The sequence below is a fragment of the Apodemus sylvaticus genome, chromosome 5 (assembly GCF_947179515.1).
Source record: "Apodemus sylvaticus chromosome 5, mApoSyl1.1, whole genome shotgun sequence".
In the NCBI taxonomy this organism is placed as follows: domain Eukaryota; kingdom Metazoa; phylum Chordata; class Mammalia; order Rodentia; family Muridae; genus Apodemus; species Apodemus sylvaticus.
Window position 1 is genome coordinate 11,663,444 of NC_067476.1, and position 25,983 is coordinate 11,689,426.

The 25,983-nt window shown below is 53.6% G+C and overlaps 2 protein-coding genes across 3 annotated transcripts in view; one reads left to right on the forward strand and one right to left on the reverse strand.

Moving 5' to 3' along the window:
- Nucleotides 1-14,018, forward strand: part of Eng (endoglin) — a 37,679-nt gene extending 23,661 nt beyond the window's left edge. For both annotated transcript variants that reach the window (XM_052182199.1, XM_052182200.1), the window contains exons 3-15: nt 89-229; nt 2,284-2,449; nt 3,081-3,246; nt 3,712-3,832; nt 4,121-4,295; nt 4,494-4,636; nt 8,345-8,482; nt 8,712-8,750; nt 9,214-9,330; nt 9,645-9,896; nt 11,366-11,420; nt 12,988-13,089; nt 13,236-14,018. In XM_052182199.1, the coding sequence (XP_052038159.1) occupies nt 89-229; nt 2,284-2,449; nt 3,081-3,246; nt 3,712-3,832; nt 4,121-4,295; nt 4,494-4,636; nt 8,345-8,482; nt 8,712-8,750; nt 9,214-9,330; nt 9,645-9,896; nt 11,366-11,420; nt 12,988-13,089; nt 13,236-13,360 (1,740 nt within the window). In that variant the 3' untranslated portion in view covers nt 13,361-14,018. The remainder of the gene's footprint in view (nt 1-88; nt 230-2,283; nt 2,450-3,080; nt 3,247-3,711; nt 3,833-4,120; nt 4,296-4,493; nt 4,637-8,344; nt 8,483-8,711; nt 8,751-9,213; nt 9,331-9,644; nt 9,897-11,365; nt 11,421-12,987; nt 13,090-13,235) is intronic.
- Nucleotides 14,019-14,554: 536 nt separating this feature from the next.
- On the reverse strand, nt 14,555-25,745 carry Fpgs (folylpolyglutamate synthase). Its single transcript, XM_052182201.1, has 15 exons — nt 25,552-25,745; nt 24,145-24,273; nt 24,002-24,055; nt 23,056-23,120; nt 20,182-20,296; nt 20,013-20,090; nt 19,854-19,915; nt 19,641-19,743; nt 19,360-19,437; nt 18,930-19,077; nt 18,759-18,848; nt 17,936-18,086; nt 17,525-17,600; nt 16,994-17,060; nt 14,555-15,418 (listed from the first exon to the last, which is right to left on the reverse strand). Exons 1-15 carry the CDS (start codon nt 25,687-25,689, stop codon nt 15,009-15,011), a joined length of 1,764 nt encoding a protein of 587 aa, XP_052038161.1. The 5' UTR covers nt 25,690-25,745; the 3' UTR covers nt 14,555-15,008.
- Between the last annotated feature and the right edge of the window lie 238 nt (nt 25,746-25,983).

Below are 25,983 nucleotides of genomic sequence, written 5' to 3' on the forward strand. Positions count from 1 at the left end.
TGGGATGACCGTCAGCCGTACACGAACCACCGCTGCCCACTGGCTGCCAACCTGACTGATAAGTCTACGTCCATGACTCTTCCCCCAGATGCTGTCACAGCTGGAGCTGACTCTTCAGTCATCCAAGCAAAACGGCACTGCGTCCCGGGAGGTGTTCCTGGTCCTCGTTTCGGACAAAAGTGTCTTCGTGAAGTTCCAGGCGCCGGAAGTCCCACTGCACCTGGCCTACGTGAGTGTGCGAGCCCTGACTCCAGGCAGGCTGTGGGAAGCACCTGCCTGGTCCCTCTCTGTGAGCAACATAGCACACCATAAAGGCAGGGGCGGGTAGGGACAGGACCAGAAGGTGCTGGAGGAGGCAGAGGAGGGCAGGAGAGGTGAAGACAGTCCCACAGATGGACACACAGACCAGCATGGTGAGACGCCATGGAAAATCCCCTCCCAAGTCCAAGGGCCCGGCTTCCCTTCTCAGAGTGCCCTTCTCCTTATCACTGAGGGGAAGTCAGGTCCTGGAGACCTTCCCACGGTGCCTCTCCATCCAGCCCCTTCCTCCATTGCTTCCCAGGGTTGGGGAGCTGCCAGGGTCCTGAATGACACTTGGAATGCGAGGCTCTGGAGGCTCTGGCTGGGGGCGGGGTGCAGCTGCAGCCTGACCTGGTCGCATTGACCACTCACAGTAACAGCCTTGAATCATCCGTGTGCCCACCCCCATACCCCCCCAGAGGACAGAGGCCTGCTGCCTTCAGTGTCAGGCCGTAAGCCAGGAGACTGATCAACTCTGTGCTCTTTAGTCACGGCTGTAACCCTGGTTTAATGAGGTTAATGCCTGCAGAGTAGGCAGTGTGCTCTATTACGACTGTCATGCAGTCCTCCTTAATATCTAGCCTGAAGCCCTCCTGCTGCTGCTACTTCAGCTCAAAGGAGCTTGGAGTCAATAGACCTCACTGCTTCCTCTGGATCACCTCCTGCAGGAAGTCCTCTTCGTTTCCTTTCTTAGCCCAGCAGACCCCAAGGATCCTAAGGGAGGTAGTAAGGTTTGGGGTTTCTCCAGACTCCTGTCCCCAGCCAGCCAGAGCTCTTGGGCTTTGTTTCTTTTTGAAATTAAATTTAATTGTGTGTGTGTGTGTGTGTTTTGTCTACCTGCGTGTCTGTATCATATGTTTGCCTTGTGCCTGGGGAGGTCAGACAAATGTTGTATTACGTAGGGCTTTAGTTACAGATGGCTGTGAGCCACCATGCAGGTGCTGGGACTTGAACCTGGGTCTGCGTGAGGGAAGAGTCAGGGCTCTGAACCACTGAGCCATCCTTCCAGATCCGCTTTTTTTTTTTTTAGACTTATTTTATTTATATGAGTACACTGTAGCTGTCTTCAGACATCCCAGAAGAGAGCATCAGATCCCATTACAGATGGTTGTGAGCCACCATGTGGTGTCTGGGAATTGAACTCAGGACCTCTGGAAGAGCAGTCAGTGCTCTCAACCACTGAGCCATCTCTCCAGCCCTAGATCTGCTTTTTGCTTTTTTGCTTTTCGTGATAGGGTTTCTCTGTATAGACATGGCTGTCACAGAACTTGCTTTGTAGACTAGACTGGCTTTGAACTCACAGAGTTCTGCCTGCCTCTGCCTCTCAGGTGCTGGGATTAACAGCACGAGCCACCACTACCCGGTTCCAGCCTTGGTTTTTGTTATTTATTAAATAATGTCCCCTACCGTCTATTACTTCAACTAATGATGTCTGTCTCGTTTCAGAATGGTGAACTCCCAGGGTGGGCAGAACCCCATCTGTCTTCATTCATTCATTCATTCATTATTTCTCATACCCTTTGCTGTCCCCTTCCCCATGCATTGGGAGTACCTATTGCTCCCACGGTGTCACAGTGCAGCTGGCGGCTCAGATCCCCAATGAACAAAGGCTCGGTGCCTGCCATGTGTCAAGTACTGTGTGGGGATGGACACCAAGATTTCCCTCCCATGCCTCTGAGTGCAGAGGGATACAGACAGTAGCTATGTTGATGCCACTGTATATGGTTTGAATGAGTGCCTCGTGGAGAGCGTAAAATAGGGACAGATGGGCAAATGTGTGTCTCTGTACAGCTGTCACATGCAGGAGGGAGATGGAGCAGATATGGCTAGGCTAGAAGAGGTACCCGGGGGCTCTGGGCTGACTGACGACTTCCGAGCATTGTCATTTGAGGTCCTGACCTCTTTGCTGCCAGCAGACTGAACTCCCAGATTGGTTCTTGACTGATGTGGTAGGAAGTGACGCAGCGCTCTGTGTCTCCACAGAACTCCAGCCTGGTCATCATCCAAGGGCAGCCAAGGGTCAACATCACACCACTACCATCCCTTACCTCCAAGAAACAGATCCTCGACTGGGCAACCTCCAAGGGCGCCATCGCCTCGATAGCGGCACTGGATAACCCCGAAAGCATCGTCCTCCGGCTGGGTCAAGGTCAGCTCCCTCAGTTGCTTCTGGGTTCAGGTTTGATTGCAGAGGGGACTGAGCAAACTCCTGAATTGGGTATGTGATTTGCCCAAAGTCAAACACTACCGGATGATGCCCTTTGCGGTTAGTGACTGCTTCTACATCAGATATCAGATGAGAAAAGCCAGATTTTTGACTGGGGATGGGGCTCGGTTGGTAGAGGGCTTGCAGAGAGTTAAGCCCTAGAGCCCTGGTGCCCTGTGCCCTGGAGCACGGTGGCAGGGAGGCAGAGGCAGGACAATAAGGAATTCAAGGCCATCCTCTGCGACACAGCATGTTCAAGGCTTCCTGGGCAGCCAGTCCAGCCAAATCTGTGAGCCAGGATCAGTGAAAAACTGTGTCTCAAAAAAATTATATGGAAAGCAATTAAAAAGATCCCCTGCCTGTGCCGGCGTGCTGGGTGGGCGTGGGGACTACACTCTTGACATGAGCCTGGGCTCACTTGTTATGCTAACCCTGTGCTCACACATGTGGGTACAAAGGCCAACTTCCCTGGTAAGTCGTCCCCAACCAACCCTGTTAAGCTCCGTCCTGAATGTCCCCATCAATGCCTTGTCTGGAAGTGGGGTGGGACCCTCTGATATATTTGTCTCCACAGACGCAAAGGCACCACCCTTGTGCTTGCCAGAAGCTCACAAGGACATGGGCGACACACTTGAATGGCAACCGCAAGGCCAGACCCCAGTCCAAGGCTGCCGCTTGGAAGGTGTGACTGGCCACAAAGAAGCCTACATCCTGAAGATCCTGCCAGGTTCTGAGGCCCGGTAAGGGTGCTGGCCTCCGGGTGTATTACCCAATCAGATCCCAGCCTCTGGGTGTATTAGCCAATCAAATCCCATACTCCAGGTATATTACCCAATCAGATTCCAGCCTCCGGAGTATTGACTTTCCAATTGCTGAGATAAAACGCCACGACCAAGGCCATGGTGTAGAAGAGTTTATTTGGGGCTCGCAGTTTCAGAGAGTCAGAGTTCACGACAGTAGAGTGAGGGAGCAGGCAGCAGGCAGCTGGAGCTACAGCTAAGAGGTACCACACAGACAGGAGGCAGAGAGCGCACCAAAGCCCCGCCCCTTGTGTTCTGCATCCTCCAGGGAGGCCGCCTCCCTAAGCCTTCCCAAACTGGAGTCGGAGTATTCAGGCGCTCAAGTCTTACAAATGACATCTCATTCAAACCAACACACCAGGTCTGTCCCCATACTCAAGCCCGCAACCTATCTGCCTGCTGCAGGCCCCGGACAGTGACCGTATCCGTGAAACTGAGTTGCACATCTGGAGACGCCGTTCTCATCCTGCAGGGTCCTCCGTATGTCTCCTGGCTCATCGATTCCAACCACAACATGCAGATCTGGGTGAGCCTTGCACCACAGCTGAGACCTTTCCCACCTTCCTTCGTCCCAGCTTCCTACCTTCATCTAAGCTGTTAAAATAAAGGCCACTTCCCGGAAGCCTTTCCTGATGGGCCAGGAAATCCCTTAACCTAGCCTGGTGGGCCCAGGAAGACCCCTGGAGATACAAACTCTGAGCTGGGTTAGAGGGTAAAGGGGAAACAGAGAGGGCGAGGGGAAGGGACAGTAAGGCACAGGCGAAGGGCAGGAGTCACCGTAGGTAAGGCTCCCGCTCTGCTTTTCTGCCTTCAGACCACAGGTGAATACTCCATCAAGATCTTTCCAGAAAACCCCATCAAAGGCTTCGCGCTCCCAGACACACCCCACGGCCTGATAGGGGAGGCGCGCTCGCTCAACGCCAGCATTATAGCCTCCTTTGCAGAGGTCCCTCTGGCCAGCGAAGTCTCTCTGAGGGCCTCCAGCTGCGGTGAGCCCCGGCCCTGTGCCCCTGTCCCAGACCTGTTGTTCCTCCCTTCCCTCACTTGCCCCTCTCTGTTCTTCGAGCTTCGGCCGGTTTCTCTGAGCCTCACTGGCCCCCTCTGCCACAGGAGGATGAGTGGTTCACCACTTGAGACCTCAGCCCGTAGTGTTCACCCAGTGACTGTCCCCTCCACCCACCCCACAGGTAGTGTGCTCCAGACCTCCCCTGCACCCGTTGTGACCACGCCTCCTAAGGAAACGTGCAGCCCTGTGCTACTCATGTCCCTGATCCAGCCAAAGTGTGGCAATCGCGTCATGACTCTGGCACTCAATAAAAACCATGTGCAGGTAAGTAGAGCCCTGCTGCCCCTCCTTGGGGTGGCGTGAGCAGCTGGTCCCTCGCCAAGAGTGTCAGGGGCCTAGCCCAGGCAGTACGAGCAAGTCACATCCCTGTGCAAGCCTCAGTTTTCTCACTTGTGAGATGCAGTTTGAACAGAGTACAGAACCTGGGATGCTGAGCCAGGAGGATGGTGAATTTCAGGCTGGACTAGGCTATGTAGAAGGTTGATATAAGAAAATAGGGTCATCCTCAACTACATAGGAGTTTGAGGATAGCCTAGGCTACATGAGCCCCACTTTCAAAACACAAGTAATAATCATGCCAACATTAGGTAGTCATTATTAATCTTTATTTCCAGACAGGGTTTCTCTGTGTAGCCCTGGCTGTCCTAGAACTCACTCTGTAGACCAGGCTAGCCTTGAACTCATAGAGATCCGCCTGACTCTGCCTTCGGGGTGCTGGGATCGAAGGTATGCGCCACCACTGTCTGGCTTAGTCATTATTGGTTATTTATTTATTTTTTTTGATTTGGTTTTTTCGAGACAGGGTTTCTCTGTGTAGCCCTGGCTGTCCTGGAACTCACTATGTAGATCAGGCTGGCCTCGAACTCAGAAGTCCACCTGCCTCTGCCTCCCAGAGTGCTGGGATTACAGGTGTGCGCCATTACCGCCTGGCTTTTATTGGTTAATCTTAATGGTGGGTGGTTGAGCTAGGCGGTCACAGAAATTTGTACCATGTGGCCTTTACATGATTGATAAATCCAAAAGGACACTTCGGGGCCAGGGAGATGCTGGGGTGTGTGGGGGGTAAAGTGTTCACTGTGCAAGCGTGAGGACTTGTTTCTGGATCCCCAGCACTAGGAGACAGAGAGACGAGGGCCCTGCGGTCTCTGTCCAGCCAGGCTAACCAATCCATGAGTCCAGGCTCAGTAGGAGACCCTCTCTGCCTTGCCTGGCAGGGTAACTTGTGCTTTTAACTCCAGCACTTGGGAAGCAGAGGCAGGTGCACCCCTGTGAGTTCAAAGACCAGCCTGGTCTACAGAGTGAGTTCCAGGCCAGCCAGAGCTATGTAGTGAGACCTGGGTGGGGGAGTGGGAGATGGTGGGAGGGGGGATCAATTCTCAAAAAAAAAATTGACATGGATGGTCCAGTGGGGTGACCCAGTGGTAAAACATCGCCACAAAGCCTGCACACCTGGGCTCCTCCCCTGGAGGAGCAAGAGGGAAGAAGAGAGGAACAGCTCCACTCAGTTGTGCTCTGACCATCATCTGTGCACACACACACACACAAAGTGTATAAACTGCACACACACACACAGTATATAAACTGCACACACACACAGAGTATATAAACTGCACACACACACATGCACACAGAGTGTATAAACTGCACACACACACATGAAGTATATAAACTGCACACACACACACAAACACAGAGTATATAAACTGCACACACACACACAGAGTATATAAACTGCACACATACACAAACACACACACACACAAAGTATATAAACTGCACACACACACACACACAAAGTATATAAACTGCACACACACAAACACACACACACACATGAAGTATATAAACTGCACACACACAGAGTATATAAACTGCACACACACACACACACACACACACACACACACACACACGAAGTATATAAACTGCACACACACACAAACACAGAGTATATAAACTGCACAGACACTCACACATGGAGTATATAAACTGCACACACACACACACATGCACACAGATTGTATAAACTGCACACACACACAGAGTATATAAACTGCACACATACACAAACACACACACACACACACGAAGTATATAAACTGCACACACACAAAGTATATAAACTGCACACATACACACACATGCACACAGTGTATAAACTGCACACACACACCTGAAGTATATAAACTGCACACACACACAGAGTATATAAACTGCACACATACACACATGCACACAGTGTATAAACTGCACACACACACCTGAAGTATATAAACTGCACACACACACAGAGTATATAAACTGCACACATACACACATGCACACAGTGTATAAACTGCACACACACACCTGAAGTGTATAAACTGCACACACACACAGAGTATATAAACTGCACACATACACACATGCACACAGTGTATAAATTGCACACACACACACACACACACACGAAGTATATAAACTACACACACACAGAGTATATAAACTGCACACACACACACATGCACACAGAGTGTATAAACTGCACACACACACACATGAAGTATATAAACTGCACACTTACAGGCAGAGAGAGGCAGAGAGGGGCACTAAGACTATGTATTCCTAATTGGACTAGAGCCTTAAACTCACAGAGATCCCCCTGCCTCTGCCTCCTGGGTGCTGGAATTCAAGGTGTGTGCCGTCACGCCCTGCACAGAATGGAGAAAAATCTTCTTCCCTTCTGAACTTGTGACCCTCCTGACCTCACCTCCAGAATGCTGGGATTATATGCATGCAACACTGCTATTTTCAATTTGCCTTTGACCAAACAAATGGATCACATGCATGTGCCCTCTCTGGTGCATGTGCATTCTCTGGTGCATGTGCATACTCTGGTGCACGTGCCCGCTCCGGTGCATGTGCATTCTCTGGTGCATGTGCCCGCTCTGGTGCATGTGCATTCTCTGATGCACACGCCCGCTCTGGTGCACATGCCCTCTCTGGTGCACGTGCCCTCTCTGGTGCACATGCCCGCTCTGGTGCACACGCCCTCTCTGGTGCACACGCCCTCTCTGGTGCACATGCCCTCTCTGCTGCACATGCCCACTCTGGTACATGTGCATTCTCTGGTGCACGTGCCCGCTCTGGTGTGCTTCACTCATTTCTCCCCTCCCTCACTCACCTCCTGCTGCTGGGGGTGGAACCCACTTAGGGTAGCAAAAAAGTCTCAAGTCTGTTCTGAATCTACTGAGCTGTGTCCCCAGCCCTACAAGAATTTGCTTCTTATTTGGGGAGTCAGAATCTGGCTATGTACCATGTAGTGTGGAATTTGTTATATTGGCCAGGCTGGCCTTAAACTCAGTAAAGATCTGGCTGCCTCTGTCTCCTAAGGGATTAGGATTAAAGGCACACACCACCATTCTTAACATTTTTTTAAAAGATTTATTTATTGCCGGGCGGTGGTGGCGCACGCCTGTAATCCCAGCACTCTGGGAGGCAGAGGCAGGTGGATTTCAGAGTTCGAGGCCAGCCTGGTCTACAGAGTGAGTTCCAGGACAGCCAGGGCTATACAGAGAAACCCTGTCTCAAAAAAACCAAATCCCAAAAAACAAAAACAAAAACAAAAGATTTATTTATTTATGTTATTTAAGTACACTGTAGCTGTCTTTAAACACACCAGAAGAGGGCATCAGATCTCATTACAGATGGTTGTGAGCCACCATGTGGGTGCTGGAATTTGAACTCAAGACCTCTGGAAGAACAGTCAGTGCTCTTAACCACTAGGCCATCTCTCCAGCCCCCTAACTTTTAACTTAAAAAAAAAATCCCCCAAAACAAAATTTTTCTGCAAGAACGGTCAGGGCTCTTACCTGCTAAACTATGGCTCCAGGCCCAACGAGTAGTACTGGTGTTTAGTAGTGACAGTGAGGCCTGAGGGAATGCCGGGCCTCCTGATGATGCCCTTCTCCCCCACCCCGACTCCCGGCTCAGACTCTACAGTGCACTATCACAGGCCTGACTTTCTGGGACTCCGGCTGTCAGGCTGAAGACACTGACGGCCATCTTGTCCTGAGTAGCTCCTACTCCAACTGCGGCATGAAAGTGACTGCTTATGTAATCAGCAATGAGGTAAGGCCTGAGACCAAGCAGGTGACACCCAGGCCAGCGGAGTCGGTGTCCCCTCAGGCACCCATCCCTGGGGATGAGGGACATTGCGGGGAGCGGGGAGCAGCTCCGAGGAGGAGCCAAAGCGTAGAGGTTGCTTAGCTTGGCCTTCCCTCCACGACTCGGGTCTGGGGAGTGGGATATCCTCGGGGGGCCTCTCTGGCTCTGACCGGCTTCTTGGCTCTCCTTGCAGGTGATCGTCAGCTTCCCGTCTGGCTCACCACCACTTCGGGTGAGATGTGCAGTCCTGTGATGCACTCCAGCTGGCGTAGGGTGTAGTGCTGGGGTGGGGCTGCTTTCTGGCCTACCAGGGAGCAGGCCTCAGGGAGATCAGGCCTGAATCCTACCAAGGCCTGTGTTTCCAGTGTGCCTCAGTCTCCCCTGCCATACAAAGAGAGCAGTGCTGCTGAGGGTTAGGCTTTCAGCTTCTTAAATCCAGGTGACACAGTGGTAAATCATTTAACCCTCCTGGGGCTTGTGGGCTATAAACTATGGCATGAGAAAAGACCCCACCCCTAGAGGTCTTTAGGAACAGTACTGAGAGGTGTGAAGTTTCTTCCCATTAGCCCAATGCCAAGTGAGTTCTTCATAAATACGAGAATTATGAGTTTATTGTTTAAAAGGCGAGGATGGGGGTCAGGTGATTTCTGCTGCCAGCCCGCTCGAACTGCCTGCCTCGTCATGTCCTCCCACAGAAAAAGGTACAGTGCATCGACACGGACAGCCTCTCCTTCCAGCTGGGCCTCTACCTCAGCCCGCACTTCCTCCAGGCATCCAACACCATCGAGCTAGGCCAGCAGGGCTTCGTACAGGTACGGAGCAGCTGCCTGACTCCTTGAGTCTTCTGTGGGCCTTTCTATCCAACGTTGCTAGAGAGATGGGATGCCACCTTCCAGAGGAAGGAGCAGGCCAGCCTGGGTGTGTGTGGGGGGAGAGGGACAGATAGTAAAGGACTTGTGGATTGGGATGTCACTCTGTCCTCCTGCTTCTTCCTGGAGCCTGTGGGGGCTCCTTCTTGTCTTTTGTTCGGAGGGGTGGGGGCTCCCTGTCTAACTTATGTCAAGAGGGCGTCAGTTCAGAGCCAAGGATCCCTGCAACTATCTCCTCCCCTCTGCTGTCTGTGCAGGTGAGCATGCCCCAGTTGACCTCTGAGGTCACAGTCCAGCTTGAGAGCTGCCATCTGGATTTGGGGCCCGAAGGGGACATGGTGGAACTCATCCAGAGCCGGGCGGCCAAGGGCAGCTGTGTGAACTTGCTGTCCCCAAGCCCTGAAGGCCATCCACGCTTCAGCTTCCTTCTCCGTGTCTACATGGTGCCCACGCCCACTGCTGGCACCCTCAGCTGCAACCTGGCCCTGCACCTTAGCACCTTGTCCCAGGTGAGTGGACATGGCTCAGGCTGAGTTTCAGAGACGCTTGTGGGTCTGGGGTTTGAAGGCAAGGAGGTGACAGTGCTGTGCGATCTAGAAACAGCCACCAGCCTACAGAGCGAGAGCCAGGCACGGGGCTTGACAGCCTGGCCATCAGGGGCACTCGCCACTACCTTCAGCTTCATCGAAGCTGTGACGTCAGTATATACACACAGATGCAACTCTCCATCTCTACATTTATCCTCTACATATTTTTTAAAGATTTATTTATTATATGTACGTACACTGTACACAGGTTCAGACACACCAGAAGAGGGCATCTGATCTCATTACGGATGGTTGTAAGCCACCGTGTGGTTGCTGGGAATTGAACTCAGGACCCCTAAAAGAACAGTCAGTGCTCTTAACGGCTGAGCCATCTCTCCAGCCCAATCCTCTACATATCTTACCATCCATCCATCCATCCATCCATCACCCATCTGCGCACCTACCCGTCAGGAGCCCAACTGTATCCACATACCTATCAATCTATCTATCTGTGGCCTCCACCTACCCACCCACACACCCAACCGTTTACTCACCCATCCAAACAACCCACCCACCCACCCACCCATCCACCTACCCACTCACGCATCTGCCGTCTATCAACCACGTACCTATCCACCCATCCATCCATCATCCATCCACCATCCACCAATCTACCCTCCTAGCCATGGACTCTACCCATTCACCTACCTTCTCACCCATCCCTTGGCACATACCACACACTCATGCATCCTCCTCGCTCCCCTCCCCCACCAGCCGCCCACCCATGTCCACCCACTTGCCTACTCATCCACAAGCATCCACCACTCTCAGTGCTTCCTCTAGCTCACCTAGTCACTCACTTCCTCAGAATCCCACCCACCCACCTCCCCACCTCCCCACCTCCCCACCTCCCCACAGGGTGAGCAGCGATGCGACTGATCTCAGGAAACCTGACACTCTGCCCTGCTGGTATCCAAAGGGTCTCTCTCTCCATTCTCAGGCCCTCAGGCCCGACACACTCTCAAGAACACTCCAGGTGTCTGCACACAGATTGCTAAAACTCAAAACCTCCTGAAGCTGGGCCCCCACCCACACAGCCAGGCCCTGGGCCTCTGAGTGTCTGGGCTGACCTGGCTTGCGGCTCACGGCTTACACAGGGTGACAGATGCTGAGCTCCTGCTGTCCACATGGCCATCAGAGGCCTCCCGGAATCCCGGAGATTGTTTACAGCAGCCGCAGGCTACCCTGCAGCTCTCTAGCACACGCACGCACGCACGCACGCACGCACGCACGCACGCCGGGTGCCTCCCTAGGGTAGGCTCCTAGCCTAAAAATGGCAGACAAATGCCTCAGCCAAGGCTTGGGATGGTAGCAAGGGGGAGCTGCAGAGAGAGGGAGAGCCACGCAGACTGCTGAAGGCTAGACCGCTTACCACTGTCCTCTCCCCTCAGGAAGTCCACAAGACAGTCTCCATGCGCCTGAACATTGTCAGCCCTGACCTGTCTGGTGAGTGGGGAACAGCCCTGGGAACGGGGCCCAGATATGGGTGGGCAGATGGGGAGTAGCCCTTGGGAGGAGAGGAGGGTTTCTCAGGCAGCCTGAAGAGCTTGCAGGAAGATGCATCTTTTTTAAAATTTATTTTTGATAAGGTGATATTTTTTATTAGTTTTTTTCTTTATTTACATTTCAAATGCTATCCCCTTTCCTGGTTTTCCCTCCGAAAATCCCCTATCCCCTCCCCCCTCCCCCTGCTCACTAACCTACCCACTCCCACATCCCTGACCTGGCATTCCCCTACCCTGGGGCAACTAGCCTTCACACCGGACCAAGGGCCTCTTCTCTCACTGATATCCCACAAGGCCATCCTGTCTGCATATTCAGCTGGAGCCATGGGTCCCTCCATGTGTACTCTTTGGTTGGTGGTTTAGTCCCTGGGAGCTCTCAGGGGTGGGGGCGGGGTATGTCTGGTTGGTTGCTATTGTTGGTCCTCCTATGGGGCTGCAAACCCCTTCAACTCCTTGGGTCCTTTCTCGAGCTCCTCCATTGGGGACCTTGTGTTCAGTCCATTGGCTGTGAGCATCCACTTCTGTATTTGTCAGGCACTGGCAGAGCCTCTCAGGAGACAGCTGTATCAAGCTCCTGTCAGCAAGCACTTGTTGGCATCCGCAATAGTGTCTGGGTTTGGTGACTGAATATGGGGTGGATCCCCAGGTGGGACAGTCTCTGGATGGCCTTTCCTTCAGTCTCAGCTAGTAGGATGCATGTTAACAGGGGAGCCCTGCTGAGTGCCATGCACAGCCTCTATCCTCAGACCCCTCCTGGGCCTCATATCTGTCCCGTTGGTCACTGGTGTGCCTTGATGGAGGACTTGACCTCCTAGACAGAACATAAGGCACCTCAGCTATGGTATAAGGCCCTACATTCCTTGACACCTAAAGAGTGGGACGCCCTTTTGGCCTAACACCCTCTGGGCTCTATGTGTTCCCCTGGGCCCAGGCACTACCAGGCAAGAGAGTCCCTGTAACTAGGGGCAGATAGATACATGTCACGCAGTCTACGACGGCAGTGTTCACCCCAGCCAGGATTGAGAATGCAAGACTCCTAAGCTCCCTGCGCAGACAGGAAGCCAGAGTCTGAGGGCCCAGGGCTCTCTATGTAAAAGACAGGGGTGAAGCCTGCAGTAACCTGAGGAGCACTGGTTTTAAAAAGATGCTCTGGCCCATTTGGATCTGATGTGAGGTGCAGAGGTTGGGCGGCTGGCTGGGGAGGCGCCAACCTAAGGTCACACAGCACGGCAGGGCAGGCCCCTTCAGTCTTTGTACCCATTATACCATCTATAAAGGTGTTTATTGGCTGGGCTTAGAAGGCAGGAGGGTGGGCCAGAAAGCCTGGCCAGCTGGGCCATCGGGTTAGTAGTGTTCTGAGCTAGATGAAGAGACATCTGTTCAGAGAAGTCAGAGGTCACTGGCTCAGCTGAAACTAGCTAGTATCTGTGACTCAGGCCAGCATGACAGGGTAGGGACAGGCCTAAGGCCAGAACACACTGACTCTTGGTCCTCCTTTGGTCACACAGGTAAAGGCATCGTCCTGCCCTCTGTCCTGGGCATCACCTTCGGTGCCTTCCTCATTGGGGCCCTGCTCACAGCTGCTCTCTGGTACATCTATTCTCACACACGTGAGTATTCCAAGCCTCCACTCCATTCCTACTGCGAGCGCTCAGGGCCTATCCACACCACCCCGGGGCACACACGGGGAAGCCTCTAAGGAAGTGGGGAGTCCTGGCTGGGGCCCTGACCTGCACCCCCTGCCCACGCCCCTCAGGTGCCCCCAGCAAGCGGGAGCCCGTGGTGGCAGTGGCTGCCCCGGCCTCCTCTGAGAGCAGCAGTACCAACCACAGCATCGGGAGCACCCAGAGCACCCCCTGCTCCACCAGCAGCATGGCATAGTGCCCAGCCCGGAGCCTCGGCGAGCCCCCCAGCCAGCCCTTGCCCTGCAGGAGAGACCGGGCAGCCACAAGCCGGGAACCACTGGCCGTGAGCCAAACACCTGCCCTCACCGAGGATGAAGTGTCCTTTCCACCTGCTCCTCATCTGTCCCTCGCAGAGGCTCATCATCGCCAGTGGAGACTTCAGCTTGGGATGCCTTGGGATCTCTTCACCCCGCTTTACAGAACTGCCCAACCCAGGGGAGGGGCTCTGGGGTATGGCTGCCCAGGACTACAGAAAGACACATCACTGCTGTGGACCTCCGTGCCGCTGTAGAGAGTCCTAACCCTAACCCTTCAAGCTGGGTCCTGTGCAGGGTGGGAGGCAAGAAGTCATGCCCAGCTTTGCCCAGCGCCGCCGGCATCTGGCCCCAGGAGCCTCCTCACCTGGACTGGCACAACCTTCATTGGGGGAAATGGAAGCTGAGGGGGGCTCAGTCCAGCCGGCTTAGATGGCTTAGAGACCAGGGGGCGGGGGCGGGGCGGGGACAGGGAGCCCCGCCCCGCCCAGAGACCTCCTTCCAGTCCCTCCATTGGGCAGGCAGCAGGAGGGGAGGGGCCAGGCGGCTAGTCCTGGGCCAAGCCCTGTATATTCACTAATAAATCAGACATGAAACCAGTGCCCCTTTGGGTTGTATGGGGGAAGGGGGAAGGGCCATTACTTCATGGAACAAGGGTGCACACCTTCGGGCTGGCCTCACAGCAGAGGCCAGAGTCCATGTTTGGAGGAGGCCAGTCCTCTCATTTAGTAGCCCAACCTTGGGTCAGAGGGGGACAAAAACCAAACACTTTTTTAGTGTCTACACTGTCTACTGCCTCTGGAGTCTAGAACGCAGCTTCTCCTGTAAAATTCTGGGTTTTAATCCTGCACATGACTTGTAGGCAGTGGGCCTGTGGAGAGCACCAGGCCTGTGGAAGCTGGCCGCCCTCCCTCTCTGTAAGATGGATGTCAGCTTGACACCCTGCCTGCAAGGAAGCTTGCAGCGCAGTGTCTTGGTGTGTGGCACACAAACAATGCAGCCTTTCATGACACGGGCTTACCTTCCGCTCTGAGGAGAGGACCAGTCCTTGGCCACCTGCTAGGGCTCCAGCTCCTGTACTACAGTGCCAAACCCGAACCCCTGAATGTCTGATGAGGGGGCTAGACAGTCAGGAGTCAATTAAAAGTTTTGTCATTTATTTACAAAAAATAAAAAATAAAAGGGTTTGAAAGCTTCAGTTAGTTCCAGCAACACACAGTCCCCCCAAAGCCTGAGCAAGGGCCCTCTCTTTTGCCAGAAGGCATTGGGAGGGAGGAGGAAGTCTCTGGTCTAACCTTGGGCAGGATCACAGGCTGCCCAGGTAGCTTCAACAGTAAGCTGGACCTGAGTCCGGAGGCAACAGGGTGGGCAGGGAGATGGGCTGGCCCGAAAGCCTGCTACATGGTAGAGACTCTGGGACCCTGCTGTCTCTGCCAGAGGAAGGAAAGGCTGAGGCACAGAGCCTCTCCCACCCCTCCACTCTACCAGAGCCCAGGACCCTGGGCCAGTCCAAAAGAATCTGAGAGCATTAATCACAAGGCACTGAGTATGAGTCTGTGGAAAAGCAGGCCGGGGTGGGACGGTCCTTGGCTACTGGGACATAGAGGGCTCCAGCAGCTTCAGAGCCCCACCCACCAGGTGCAGGCTTCCTGTAATCAGAACATGGATGGCAGCAGCCTCGCGGAGAATGCTGGCCCCGCTGTTGGCTGTGGGGTGGTTGAGAAGGCTCCTTGGAGGGCTCTGGGGCTGGAAGATGGGATCGCGGCCTTGGCTGATCCACTGCAGGGCGTGGGAGATGCAGCTGAAAACAAGGGAGCCGGAGCTTGTGGGCTGAGGTGGGTGTGGTGCCAGCAGCAGGGAGCCTGGCCCCGCAGGTTCTGGGCCGCAGCTGCTCCAGAGGTTGGAGTTGGCCTGTTTCTCGGCCAGGCAGTTCCAATGCTGCTGGTGTTGGAGGCAGCGGAGCAACACCTGGTCCAGAGTCACAGTGAAGTTCTGCTGGTCTGTGGGGTCGGGAACAAGGCATTTCAGTGGAGGGCAAAGGGAGAGGGGTGGAAGGGGGCACAGAGCACATCTGCTTAGCCCCTGGCCCTTACACGCACGACTTCACCAGGCTGCACGGTGGACTGTGACCAGTGCGTGTAACCTGCTCACTGTCACGGGAAGCAGAGCCTGGTACTCCAATTCCATAATTCCCACGCTCATCTTTACAAAGTGTCCCCTGGGGTCCCTCACCATGTGGGTGTGAGTGTTTGCCAGGAAGCCTGTTGACACAGATCTCAGATCTCCTCAGGCCTGGGACCTGGAGGTCTGTCTGCACGGTTCACACTCCCTCATCATTTTTAAAATACAATGCCGTAGTACAACAAGCATTTTGGGGGCCAGTGATATGGCTTTGTGTGTGTGTGTGGGGGGGGGGGTGCTTGCCACAGCCTGGCAGCCTATGTCGAATCCCCATAGCCCACGACCCACATGGAGAGAGGAGAGAACTGACTCCCAGGTTGTCATCTGGCCTTCACTCATGTGCCCCAGCCCAAATTAATTAATGTAACAAAAAAACAAACAACAACAACAAAAAAAACCCCAGCTTTTTTAAGGGCTGGAAGATAGCTCAGTGGTTAAGAGAACTGACTGCTTCTCTGAAAGTCCTGAGTTCAAATCCCAGTAATCACATGGTGGCTCAGAACCATCCATAATGAGATCTGATGCCCTCTTCTGGAGTGTCTGAAGACACTACAGTGTACTTACAATAAATAAATAAATAAATAAATAAATAAATAAATAAATAAATCTTAAAAAATCAACCCCCCCCCAGCTTTTAAATGTACTTCACACAGCAAGCTAGTTATACATTTTCCCGTAGGTGCCCAGAGCTGCATCTCCAGCAGGCAGTCAGTACCTGCCCGTCTTCGTGTAGTGCACACTGGGATGTTCTAGTCTCTTCCAGACAATAAATCTTAGTTGACTCCCACTGAGCTAATTTCAGTAAGTGTCAGTGGGCTGTAACCTGGCCTTTAAAAAAAATGCTATACCTGATAATTCTTTTACAGTGTTGTGACTGCATGCCACAACTTTGAAAATGTACCAAATGGTGTTTCTTTGTTTGTTTGTTTGTTTGTTTGTTTTTTCAAGACAGGGTTTCTCTGTGTAGCCTTGGAACTCTGTAGACCAGGCTGGCCTCAAACTCAGAAATCTGCCTGCCTCTGCCTCCCAAGTGCTGGGATTAAAGACATGCGCCACCACCGCCCGGCTTCCAAGTGGTGTTTCTACAATAAAATCTATATATCCTGGGGCTGGCAACAAGACTGAGTTGTTAAAAAGCCCTTGCTGCTCTTGCAGAGACTGGGGTTCAGCTCCCAGCACCCACACAGTGGCTCACCACCATCTGTAACGCCACTTCCAGTGGCTGTAATGAGCTCTGGCCTCCACAGGGGCTGGGCACTTGACACACCCTAACGGTACAAATAAATCTTTTTTAAAAAATGCTGCCTCCAGGCATGCTTTGGAAATCGCTGTCCCTCACTTGAGCAGTCTGTCTCGGGCGCCTGGCATCAGACATACCATCTGTACCCTCTCACCTGCGTTTCCTACAGATGAGACCTCTGTCACGTTGGGGCAGAAGACGGCGTAGTCAAACTGGCAAGGCTAGGAGACCAAGGGGAGATGTAGTCAGTATCAGTCTTCTGAAAGATGTCCCTTATCCACACTTGAATTCCAAATATTCCCTAGGCCACACCTCTGGAGACACCCACCCCTGCCCGGGGATACTGTTACGAGCTGCAGGACTCCCACACCCGCCCTATCTGCCTCAGCACACAGCCAGGAGTCCCTGCATACTCGGGTGGTACCTACTTAGGGCAGCCTAGCTGAGGAACAGGCCCCAGATCCAGGCCGGGGCAGTTTCTGGCTAGGACCCACTTCAGCCTCCTGCTCTGGAGTGGGAAATCATCCTAGGAGCCACTCTGCCCGGCCAGCAGCCCAGAACCGATGCGTCTCCCCAGGCAAAGGGGTGACACGTATCAGCTCCACTTACAGCTGAGGACATCCAAGCCTCAATACCCACCAGAACCAGTGCCACGTGCCACCCACCCTCCAGGTGGGTCCTTTACCTGCAGCAACTTCAGCAGGGCAGCAGAGTCCCTGTCACCGGTGGAGTTGAAGAGCAAGATGTGTACTTCAGGCCCGCTGCGTCAGGAAGAAAAGGTGGGACATGCCTTCTGTCCTTCCTCCCAGCCCAGCCCAGTCATTTCCCCAGAATCTAACACAGGTAGGTTCTTCGCAAGATCAGCGAGGGCCTTTAACACCCCTCTCTCCAGCTCCAGGGTATAGAGACTTTACTGTAGAAACACCATTTAGTACATTTTCAAATTTGTGCCATGTAGTGGCATCTCTGCTAAAGAATTATCAGTATAATATTTTTTTCCTAAGTGCAGCCCACTGACAGCTACTGAAATCAGCCTTAATGGTGTTATTACCCAGGACCCCGCCCTCTGCACATCCAGACTTGCAAGAGAGCTCACCCATCCGTGCGTCTGCTGCGCTCCAATGACTGGCAGTACCAGTGCACACAGGCCTGCACACTGCTGGTGGTATGCGCGCCATCCAGGTACCAGGTAAGGGGTCCTCGCCGGAGTATCTGTGTCCGGCCAGGCCACACTGTGTCCCGAAGCCCTGGCAGAGGCAGATGAGACAGGGCTCTGGGATCCACACGGCCTGTGATCTCCTGGCCCTGCAGGCAGATCCACTTACTAATGGCCGTCCCTGGGTTCCTGGAATGGACTGTCCTGGAATCTTCCAGACAGCCCTGAGATGGGGCTGCTATTACACAATCACACATTCCCAAGCAACAGCCAGAGTTACGCTCATAAAGCAAGTGAGGGTTAGGCTGGAGTTTGGCCTAGTAGGATCTGCTCCAGGGCTGTCCAACAGCAGCCCTGGTACACAGGAACAGTCCGAGCCCTTTTGTGGCCGAAAGCCATTTTTGAGGATGAGAGCAGAGGCATTCTCACAGTGTGATGACAGACTGCAGCTACGGCTCACTGGCCCTCTGCTCCAGGCGTCCAGGCTCACACCTGAATGACGTCATATCAGGAACCATCAAACCAGCCCTGGCAGGGCATGGTGTCAGCACTCTCTCATTTGGCAGATAGGAAAACTTACCTCCAAGGATCTGTGGGCTCTGGGCCAGAGGAGTGGTCACCCCGAGGCATAACCTATATAACTGCCCCAACCCCCCAACAGGAAACCGAAAGAGGCATTTCAAAGGGCACAAGATACAGCAGCAGCTCATCTCAGGGGGAACAAGGATGTGTGGTCCTGACTGAGAAGGATGCTCCAACTTACCACGTCTCATGTGGGGCGTAGGGCGGAACACGGGTGCCAGGGGCAGCTGCCACCGTATGCTTGGCCTGGATACCTTCAGCTCTCGGATGTCTGTGGGGTGTGAGCCTGTGTCAGACCCTCCAAGGCCGCTCTACTTGCTGGCCACCTGCATGCCCGCACTGGCCCACCTACCGTGGTGGTTCTGCTGCTCCAGCCAACAGTGGGCCAGCTGCAAGGCTAAGGCTGCATTAGAGCGCTGGTGCTCTCCCTCCAGGCCCAGGCTCAACGGCAGTCCAACCTCCTCCAGAGCTTCCAATGGCGGACACAGGTACAGGGGGCACTGCGGGGGGGGGGGGGGGGGGGGAGGGGGAGGAGCTGGTCAGCTGACCTGCCACCATGCCACTATGTTAGAAAGCCTTTTGACCATAAGGGCCCACCACCAACCACCAGAACCACCAGGGCCTACCAAGACCTGCTCTCAGATCCAGATGTGCCCTGGAGCATCCACAGCTGTCCCCCACCATGCCCCTTGCACATGTGAGGAACCCTAAGCCCACAGGAGACTATGTTCCTCTGGGCAGCACGCCCCTCCACCCCACCAAGCAGCCAGCCAGTCACTCACTGAGATCTGCTGAGCTCGATCCCTTAGCACGCCCAGGGGACCCTCTGGCTGTAGCACGGTGAAGGCAGGGACACCAGGCTGCAGGCACACCAGGAAAAAGGGACAGGGGCTGATTCCAACTGAGGCCACAGGGGGCTTCAAGTCACACAGGGAAAAGGATGAGAAGCCAGCTGCAGACAGCTAGGCCCTGGTCCTGCCCTGCCGCAGCCATTCTTTCGTAAGCATTAGAAGGACAGACCCTGGGCTCCCATGAACCTCTTTGCCTTGGCCTGCTATGTTACCTTAAAGATGCCCGCTTTCTGCCATGCTATTTTCTCCACCGTGTCTCCTAGCAGACTGGTGTGGTCAATGCCAAGAGAGGAGACTCCACACACCACTGGCTTTCTGAAAGAGACAGGAAGGTCCCAGTGCCGAGTCACCAGCGCAGGCTTTGGGTTGTCCCCCTGTGCTGAGCCGCCAGCGCCAGCTTGCTCCAGAGCAGCTGCCTTACTTACCTGATAATGTTGGTGCAGTCAAAAGCCCCGCCAATGCCCACCTCCACCACAGCCAGGTCCACCTGCAGGAGAGCAGACAGCACGCAGGGAGCAGGGAGCCCCTCCACTCACTGTCTGCTCCCCAAGGACTCAGACACGGGGGCTAGGAAAGATACTCACCTTCTCCTGGAGGAAGACATGGAAGGCCATGAGCGTGAGGAAGCGGAAGTAGGAGGGCATGGAACCGTGGCTGTCATCCTGCACACAGGAACGAGTCAGGGGCCAGAGCCCCACACCCCATACCCCACCCCGGGGAGATGGGCCCTTGCCAGCCCTCTAGCCATAGCACCTTGAATTCCTCCAGCTGGTTATAGAGGTGCCAGAAGTGCTTGGTAAAGAGCTCGGGGCTGATGGGCTTCCCGTTGATTCGAATCCGCTCACGCACCTGCACCAGGTGGGGAGAGCTGCCGAGAGACCGGGGGTCATCGGGACTCCCCTTCCTGAGCCTTGGGCCTTCCTTGCCCTCATCAGACTGTTTGTCCTGTTCCTGAGGCTCCGTGAAGTCCTCGAGAGTCTGAGCTCCTGCCTAGGGCCTCCTGGCCCTGCAGAGGCAGAGCCCCAACCCAGCAACCTTGAAGCACCTCCAGTCTCTAGCCCGACCTCCCGTCATGGTGGGTTCACCCTACTATACCACTCTTAACTAAGACACCGCACCCCAGAAAGGAGGGAGCTAGCCCTGTCCCCAGGATGGTCTAACACAGCCCCACTAACATGTGCCTATAACATCCATCTGCCTTTCAGTCTCAAAGTAATAAACCCAGAGGGAGGAACTGTCAGAGTCATTCCCCTGCCCCATCCACACCCGCAGGCTGGCTGGACAGCCATGTGGGCCAAGGTCAGTGGTTAGAGGTTTTACTCATAACACTATTATCAGGGGCCAGCAACTCGGCACTTGCTGCCAAAGTTGCTGATCTGAGTTCAACCCGAGAACTCTCATGGCGGAAGGAAAGAAACTACTCCTAAAGGTTGTCTCTGACCTCTGACACGGGCTCCGGCAAATGAACACAAGCACTAAGAAACTCACAGTATTGAAAACTTCATAACATTTTCAAGCCTAAAAAAGTATTATTCTTTTTATTTAGCTTTTTTTCTAAGATCTCATATAGACAAGGCTGACCTCCAACTCACTAAATAACTGAGGATAACCCTGAATTCCTCATCTTCCTGCCTACATTCCTCAAGCGACAGGTTTTACAGGCATGTGTCACCACACTCAGTTCCCAAGAGATTATTCTAGAAGACAGACAGTTGCCTTACATAGTCACAGACTGTTTCACAACCTTTGGTCAGTGACATACACTGTCCTTTATGATTACATCGCCTGTAGATGCAGTGGTCACTGTATAACTGTGCCATGCACAATCACACAAGCCTACCAAGACATGTCTGCTTTCTAACTCCTCAAAGACCCTCTCACACCAAGTCATCTCCATTTCCTTTTTTGTTTTTTTAGACAGTGTTTCTCTCTGTAGCCCTGTTTATCCTGAAACTTGCCCTGTAGACTGGCTGACCTTGAACTCACAGCCTGTCTCTGCCTCCTGAGCGCTGGGATGAAAGGTGTGCGCCACCAACCGGCCCAACTTCCATGTCTTTATTTTGAACAAACACCAGATCCAGGAAAACATGATCTGAAATGGAGGTGGCCTGACAGAACTGATATAGCTGATGTCGGATACACTCCTCCCTCAAGGAACAAATCCTGAGGAGTACAATCATAATCACTCCCGTGAAACGTCCTTCACTTAAGGGGACAGTGAGGAGAGGCTTGCATCAGTAAGACACAGGCCCACCACATCTTGTGGGTTCCTGCGGTCTGTGAGTCACAAGGGGGCGCTGCCTACAGAAGAAACCACAGCCGTCACTGGCTGAGCTCTACTGCCTCCCCGTGGAGACTCTGACATGGAGGCCATAACCGGCCTTGCTCTGTGCACCTGAGTCAGGTTTGTGTTCCTTACTGCAGAGACATGTTAGCAGACAAATACCTCTATGCTTAAAAACTGGATCTGGAAAACTTGGGAGATGGCTTAGTTAGTAAAGTGCTTGCCACACAAGTATGGGGGCCTGTGCTCAGACTCCCAGTATTCCCACCCCTCGCCTGCCAAAAAATCCCGGCCAGTGGCTCTGAGTCTATTGGGGAGGCAGAGATAGGAGGGTCCCTGGGGATGGCTAATGCAGTCATCCAGCTGAATCTAGGAACTCCAGGCTCAATGAGAGACCCAATCACGAAAGAAGGGGGGAATGGGGAGGGCAAGGGGGGGAGGGAGAGAGAGAGAGAGAGAGGAAGGAAGGAAGGAAGAAGGTAGGTAGGTAGATAGGTAGGTCAGAAAAACACACACTGAAATAGACATTGCTTGTGGACCCATACACACACAACTCATACTAGAAGTTGGATAAAGTGGTGCACAACTTTAATCTCAACAATCAAGAGGCAGAGGCAGAGGCAGGTTAGACTCTGTGAGTTCTACATCAGACTAGTCTATAGATTCCAGGCCAGTCAGAGCTTCATAGACACCCGGCCCAAACAAAACAAACATTAAAAAGCAAGCAAAACCAAGCTGCAGGTGTGGCGGCTCACACCTGCAGCTCCAGTAGGAGTCCGAGGCAGGAAGATCCCAAGGGGCTGCAGGCCAGCCTGGGGACAGAGTGAGTTCCAGGCCAGCCTGGGCTAAAGCAACACCGGCCTCTAACAGGGACTGGACGGATGGCTCAGCAGTGAAGCGCACTGAATGCTCTTCAGAAGACCTGGGTTTCATTCCTAGCACACACGTGGCTCAGAACCTCTGGACTTGCAGCTCTATCAGGCACACGTAAGCACATACATGCAGGCCAAATACACATACAGTAGGAGGAATCATTACAAAATTTAACAGGCAAAAATTGCATTTGGAACTTAAATTAATAAAAGGTCACCTGGCTCTTCCAGCCAGGCTCTTAGGACACACCTTCCGGGCACTATCCCTCTCCCTCCATTTTATTCCTTATGGAAACTTATGGCTGCTATTAGTGAGCTAACATGGGCACTGTGGATTTAATGTTTGCTGAATCAACAAATACTGGGGGAGGGGCAGGAGGCTGACCTTGGCTCTAGCACCATAGCCCTCTAGAGCTCACATACACACACACACACACACACACACACACACACACACACGCAGCCCAGTACCTAAAGAAGCCAGTCTTCAGGCCGTAATTCCGCAGGATCCGTTCGGTGAAGGCACAGGTGGAGCCCTGGAAAGCGTTGGGTGAAATGATGAGCACTGCTGAGTGTCGACTTGGCAGCACCCAGAATCCCAGGGAGACGGGCCTCCGGGCAGGCCTGGGTTGACAGAGGCACACAGACCCCAGCTTCCATCCCTTCCTGAGTGAGGATGCAATGTGATCTCCTGCCATTGGGGGGCCATGTCCCCAGAAGTCAGCAACATAAACTCCTCCCTACACGCCCGACAGTCATAAGCTGGTCATCTGAGAGGAGGGAACCTCAATTGATCCAGCCTATGGGAGCCTCCAGAAGATCTAACAAAAGGGCATTTTTAAAATTAGTGATTGAAAGGGACGGCCCGACCCACTGTGGGTGGAGCCACCCCTGGGCTGGGGGTCCTGGGTTTTATAAGAAAGCAGGCTGCACAAGCCCTGATGACCAAGCCAATAAGCGATACCCTCCATGGCCTCTGCATCAGCTACAGCCTCCAGGTTCCCACCCTGTTTGAGTTCCTGTGACTTCTTTTGAGGATAAACTGTTCTATGGAACTGTGAGAATAACCCTTTCCTCCCCAAGTTGTTTTTGGTCATGGTGTTTCATCACAGCAATAGTGACCCTAACAAGACACCCTAAGGTGCCTTTTGGTAGCATCATATAGAGAATCAATTAATAAAGATGGACAGGCGGGGGCTGGAGAGAGGCTTCAGCAGTTAAGAGCACTGACTGCTCTTCTAGAGGTCCTGAGTTCAATTCCCAGCAACCACGTGGTGGCTCACAGCTATCTATAATGGGATCCAATGCCCTCTTCTGATGACTCCGAAGATAGACAGCGATAGTGTACTCCTACACATAAATAAATATTTAAAACAAAAAAAGTGGATAGGCACCAGGCCACCATACGGACTCTTACCTTTCCTTTGGTCCCAGTGACATGGATAATGTTTAGCCGGTTCAAGTCTTCCGCCTACAACAGACAGGAAGGTCCTCACCTCAGCCACTGGGCTCCCAAGCAGATAGGGCAGAGGTGGTGTTTTGTGGGATCTGCTATCTTACCTGCAGTCCACTCCGGACCAGGTACATCTCCATAGCCTCCAGCTGCGCCTGAGGGTCACTCCGTTGTCGCTTTACCTGCTCCAGGTAGCTGGCATTGGTTTGCAGGGTGTTGAGGGTCCGCACAGCATCCTGGAAACCATAGTCCCAGTTCAGTGAGGGTCCTTAAGGACAAAGGGACCCAGCCCACCAGGGGCAAAAACAGGGCAACAGGACTGTTAGACCAGCCATGTTGCCTTTGCTTACATGGTGAGGACAGACCTGGCCTATTTCCAGTTCAAAAATAGGAGCCACAGGCAAGCTAGCCACACCCAGGTAGTGCCAGGTAAAACTGGCAAGATTAACAGGCCTTCATTTCCTGGGCTGCCTTCCCCAAGCCTCTATGCCCTCAGCCTTCACACACAAGGCTCGTCCTGGGAGGGAGGCTTTGTCCTTAGTCTCTCTATCGTTATACTGGGCACCCACCGAGCTGGGGCCAGGACATTAGAAATCTAGGAACTTTGAATTTTGAAAAATTTGAGAGTCTGGAGTTCCACATTCTAACCCCAAGACAAGACAATGTAAGTAAGCAATTAGATCTGGAAGAGGAGGTACAGAGGGAGGGAAAATAAGCCTGAGTTATCTGGCCAGAATCCACAGGTGGGTACAGCCAGCCTCAGGAGATGGCTTTTGGGGATGGGAGTGGGAACAGAAAATAAACAGAGGGGACTAAATGAGAGGCATTCGAGGCTATCAGTCCAGTCGTGTGTATTTCAATTACACCTACATTCTGAGAAATCTGTGCTTAGGCAGTTCCTCTCCGGCACCAGACTGGTCACCTGCCCTCTTATCCTCAAGGCTTGGCTGGAAGACTCACAGCCCTAAACCGGTGCCACCTGCCTGGCTAGCATTAAATTCTGGTCATTGACAACTGATCCTGGCACAGTAATCTACAGTTTGTTCTAGATTCTTGGTCTCTTTATTGCCTCTTTTCCTGCCTGCCCGCCTGCCAATTCTGAATACTTGGATTCCAGTCTTCGAGTCTTGGAGACCCCAACCCCAGGTCCTCCTGGGTATTTTCACTCTGTACTCCAGAACCCCTCCCTCCCTTCCCCCTCATCCTGCATTGGCAGCGCAGACTCTGGGGCCATTGGAACTTCTAAAACTCAATTCAGATTCCGGACGTTCTGGTGTGTCACCAGCGCCCATTCCCTCTGCAACACGCGACACGCGCTCTCGGAATTCCAACATCGGGCCATCTGAGCCGAACTTTCCGGTCCCTGTCACCTCCCCTGGACTCCGAGGTGTTCCCGCCTCCCGAGCCCCGCAACTTCATGCTCGGGTGGCCCCAGCAGCTGGCGGAGAGCAGAGCACTCCGGTCCTGCCCACGTGTCAGTACGGGACCGTTTACCCGCGGGAACGGTCAGAAACCTGATACTCCATGCTCGGCTCCTGTGGCGCTGGCCACGCGCTCAACCACCGCCGCGCCGCGCCCTCCGTCGTTGCACCACGCGCAGAAACAGCTGCCAGGGATAAAGCCGAGCACAGGTGGCTCCGCGCCCACGACATAGTCCTAATGCCACCGCAAGCTAGGCCTGGGCCGGAGCCGCCCCGCTTCGCCCCGCCCTGCCCTGACGCGCCTCTGAGGTTCACCAATCAGAGTCTCTGAATTTTCCCGGACCAATGAGAAGCGGCGCCCTATCGCGGCCATCTTTGTGAGGGGCAGATCGTCGGGAGGTGCGCTGCTCTCCATGCTTCTAAGGGGCGCGCTGCCGGGGAGGGTGGAGGGAAGGGGGTGTTCGTGGGAGGGGTCCTCCATCTTAAAGGGACTCTGTACTCTTTTCGACGCCATCCTCCAAAGGT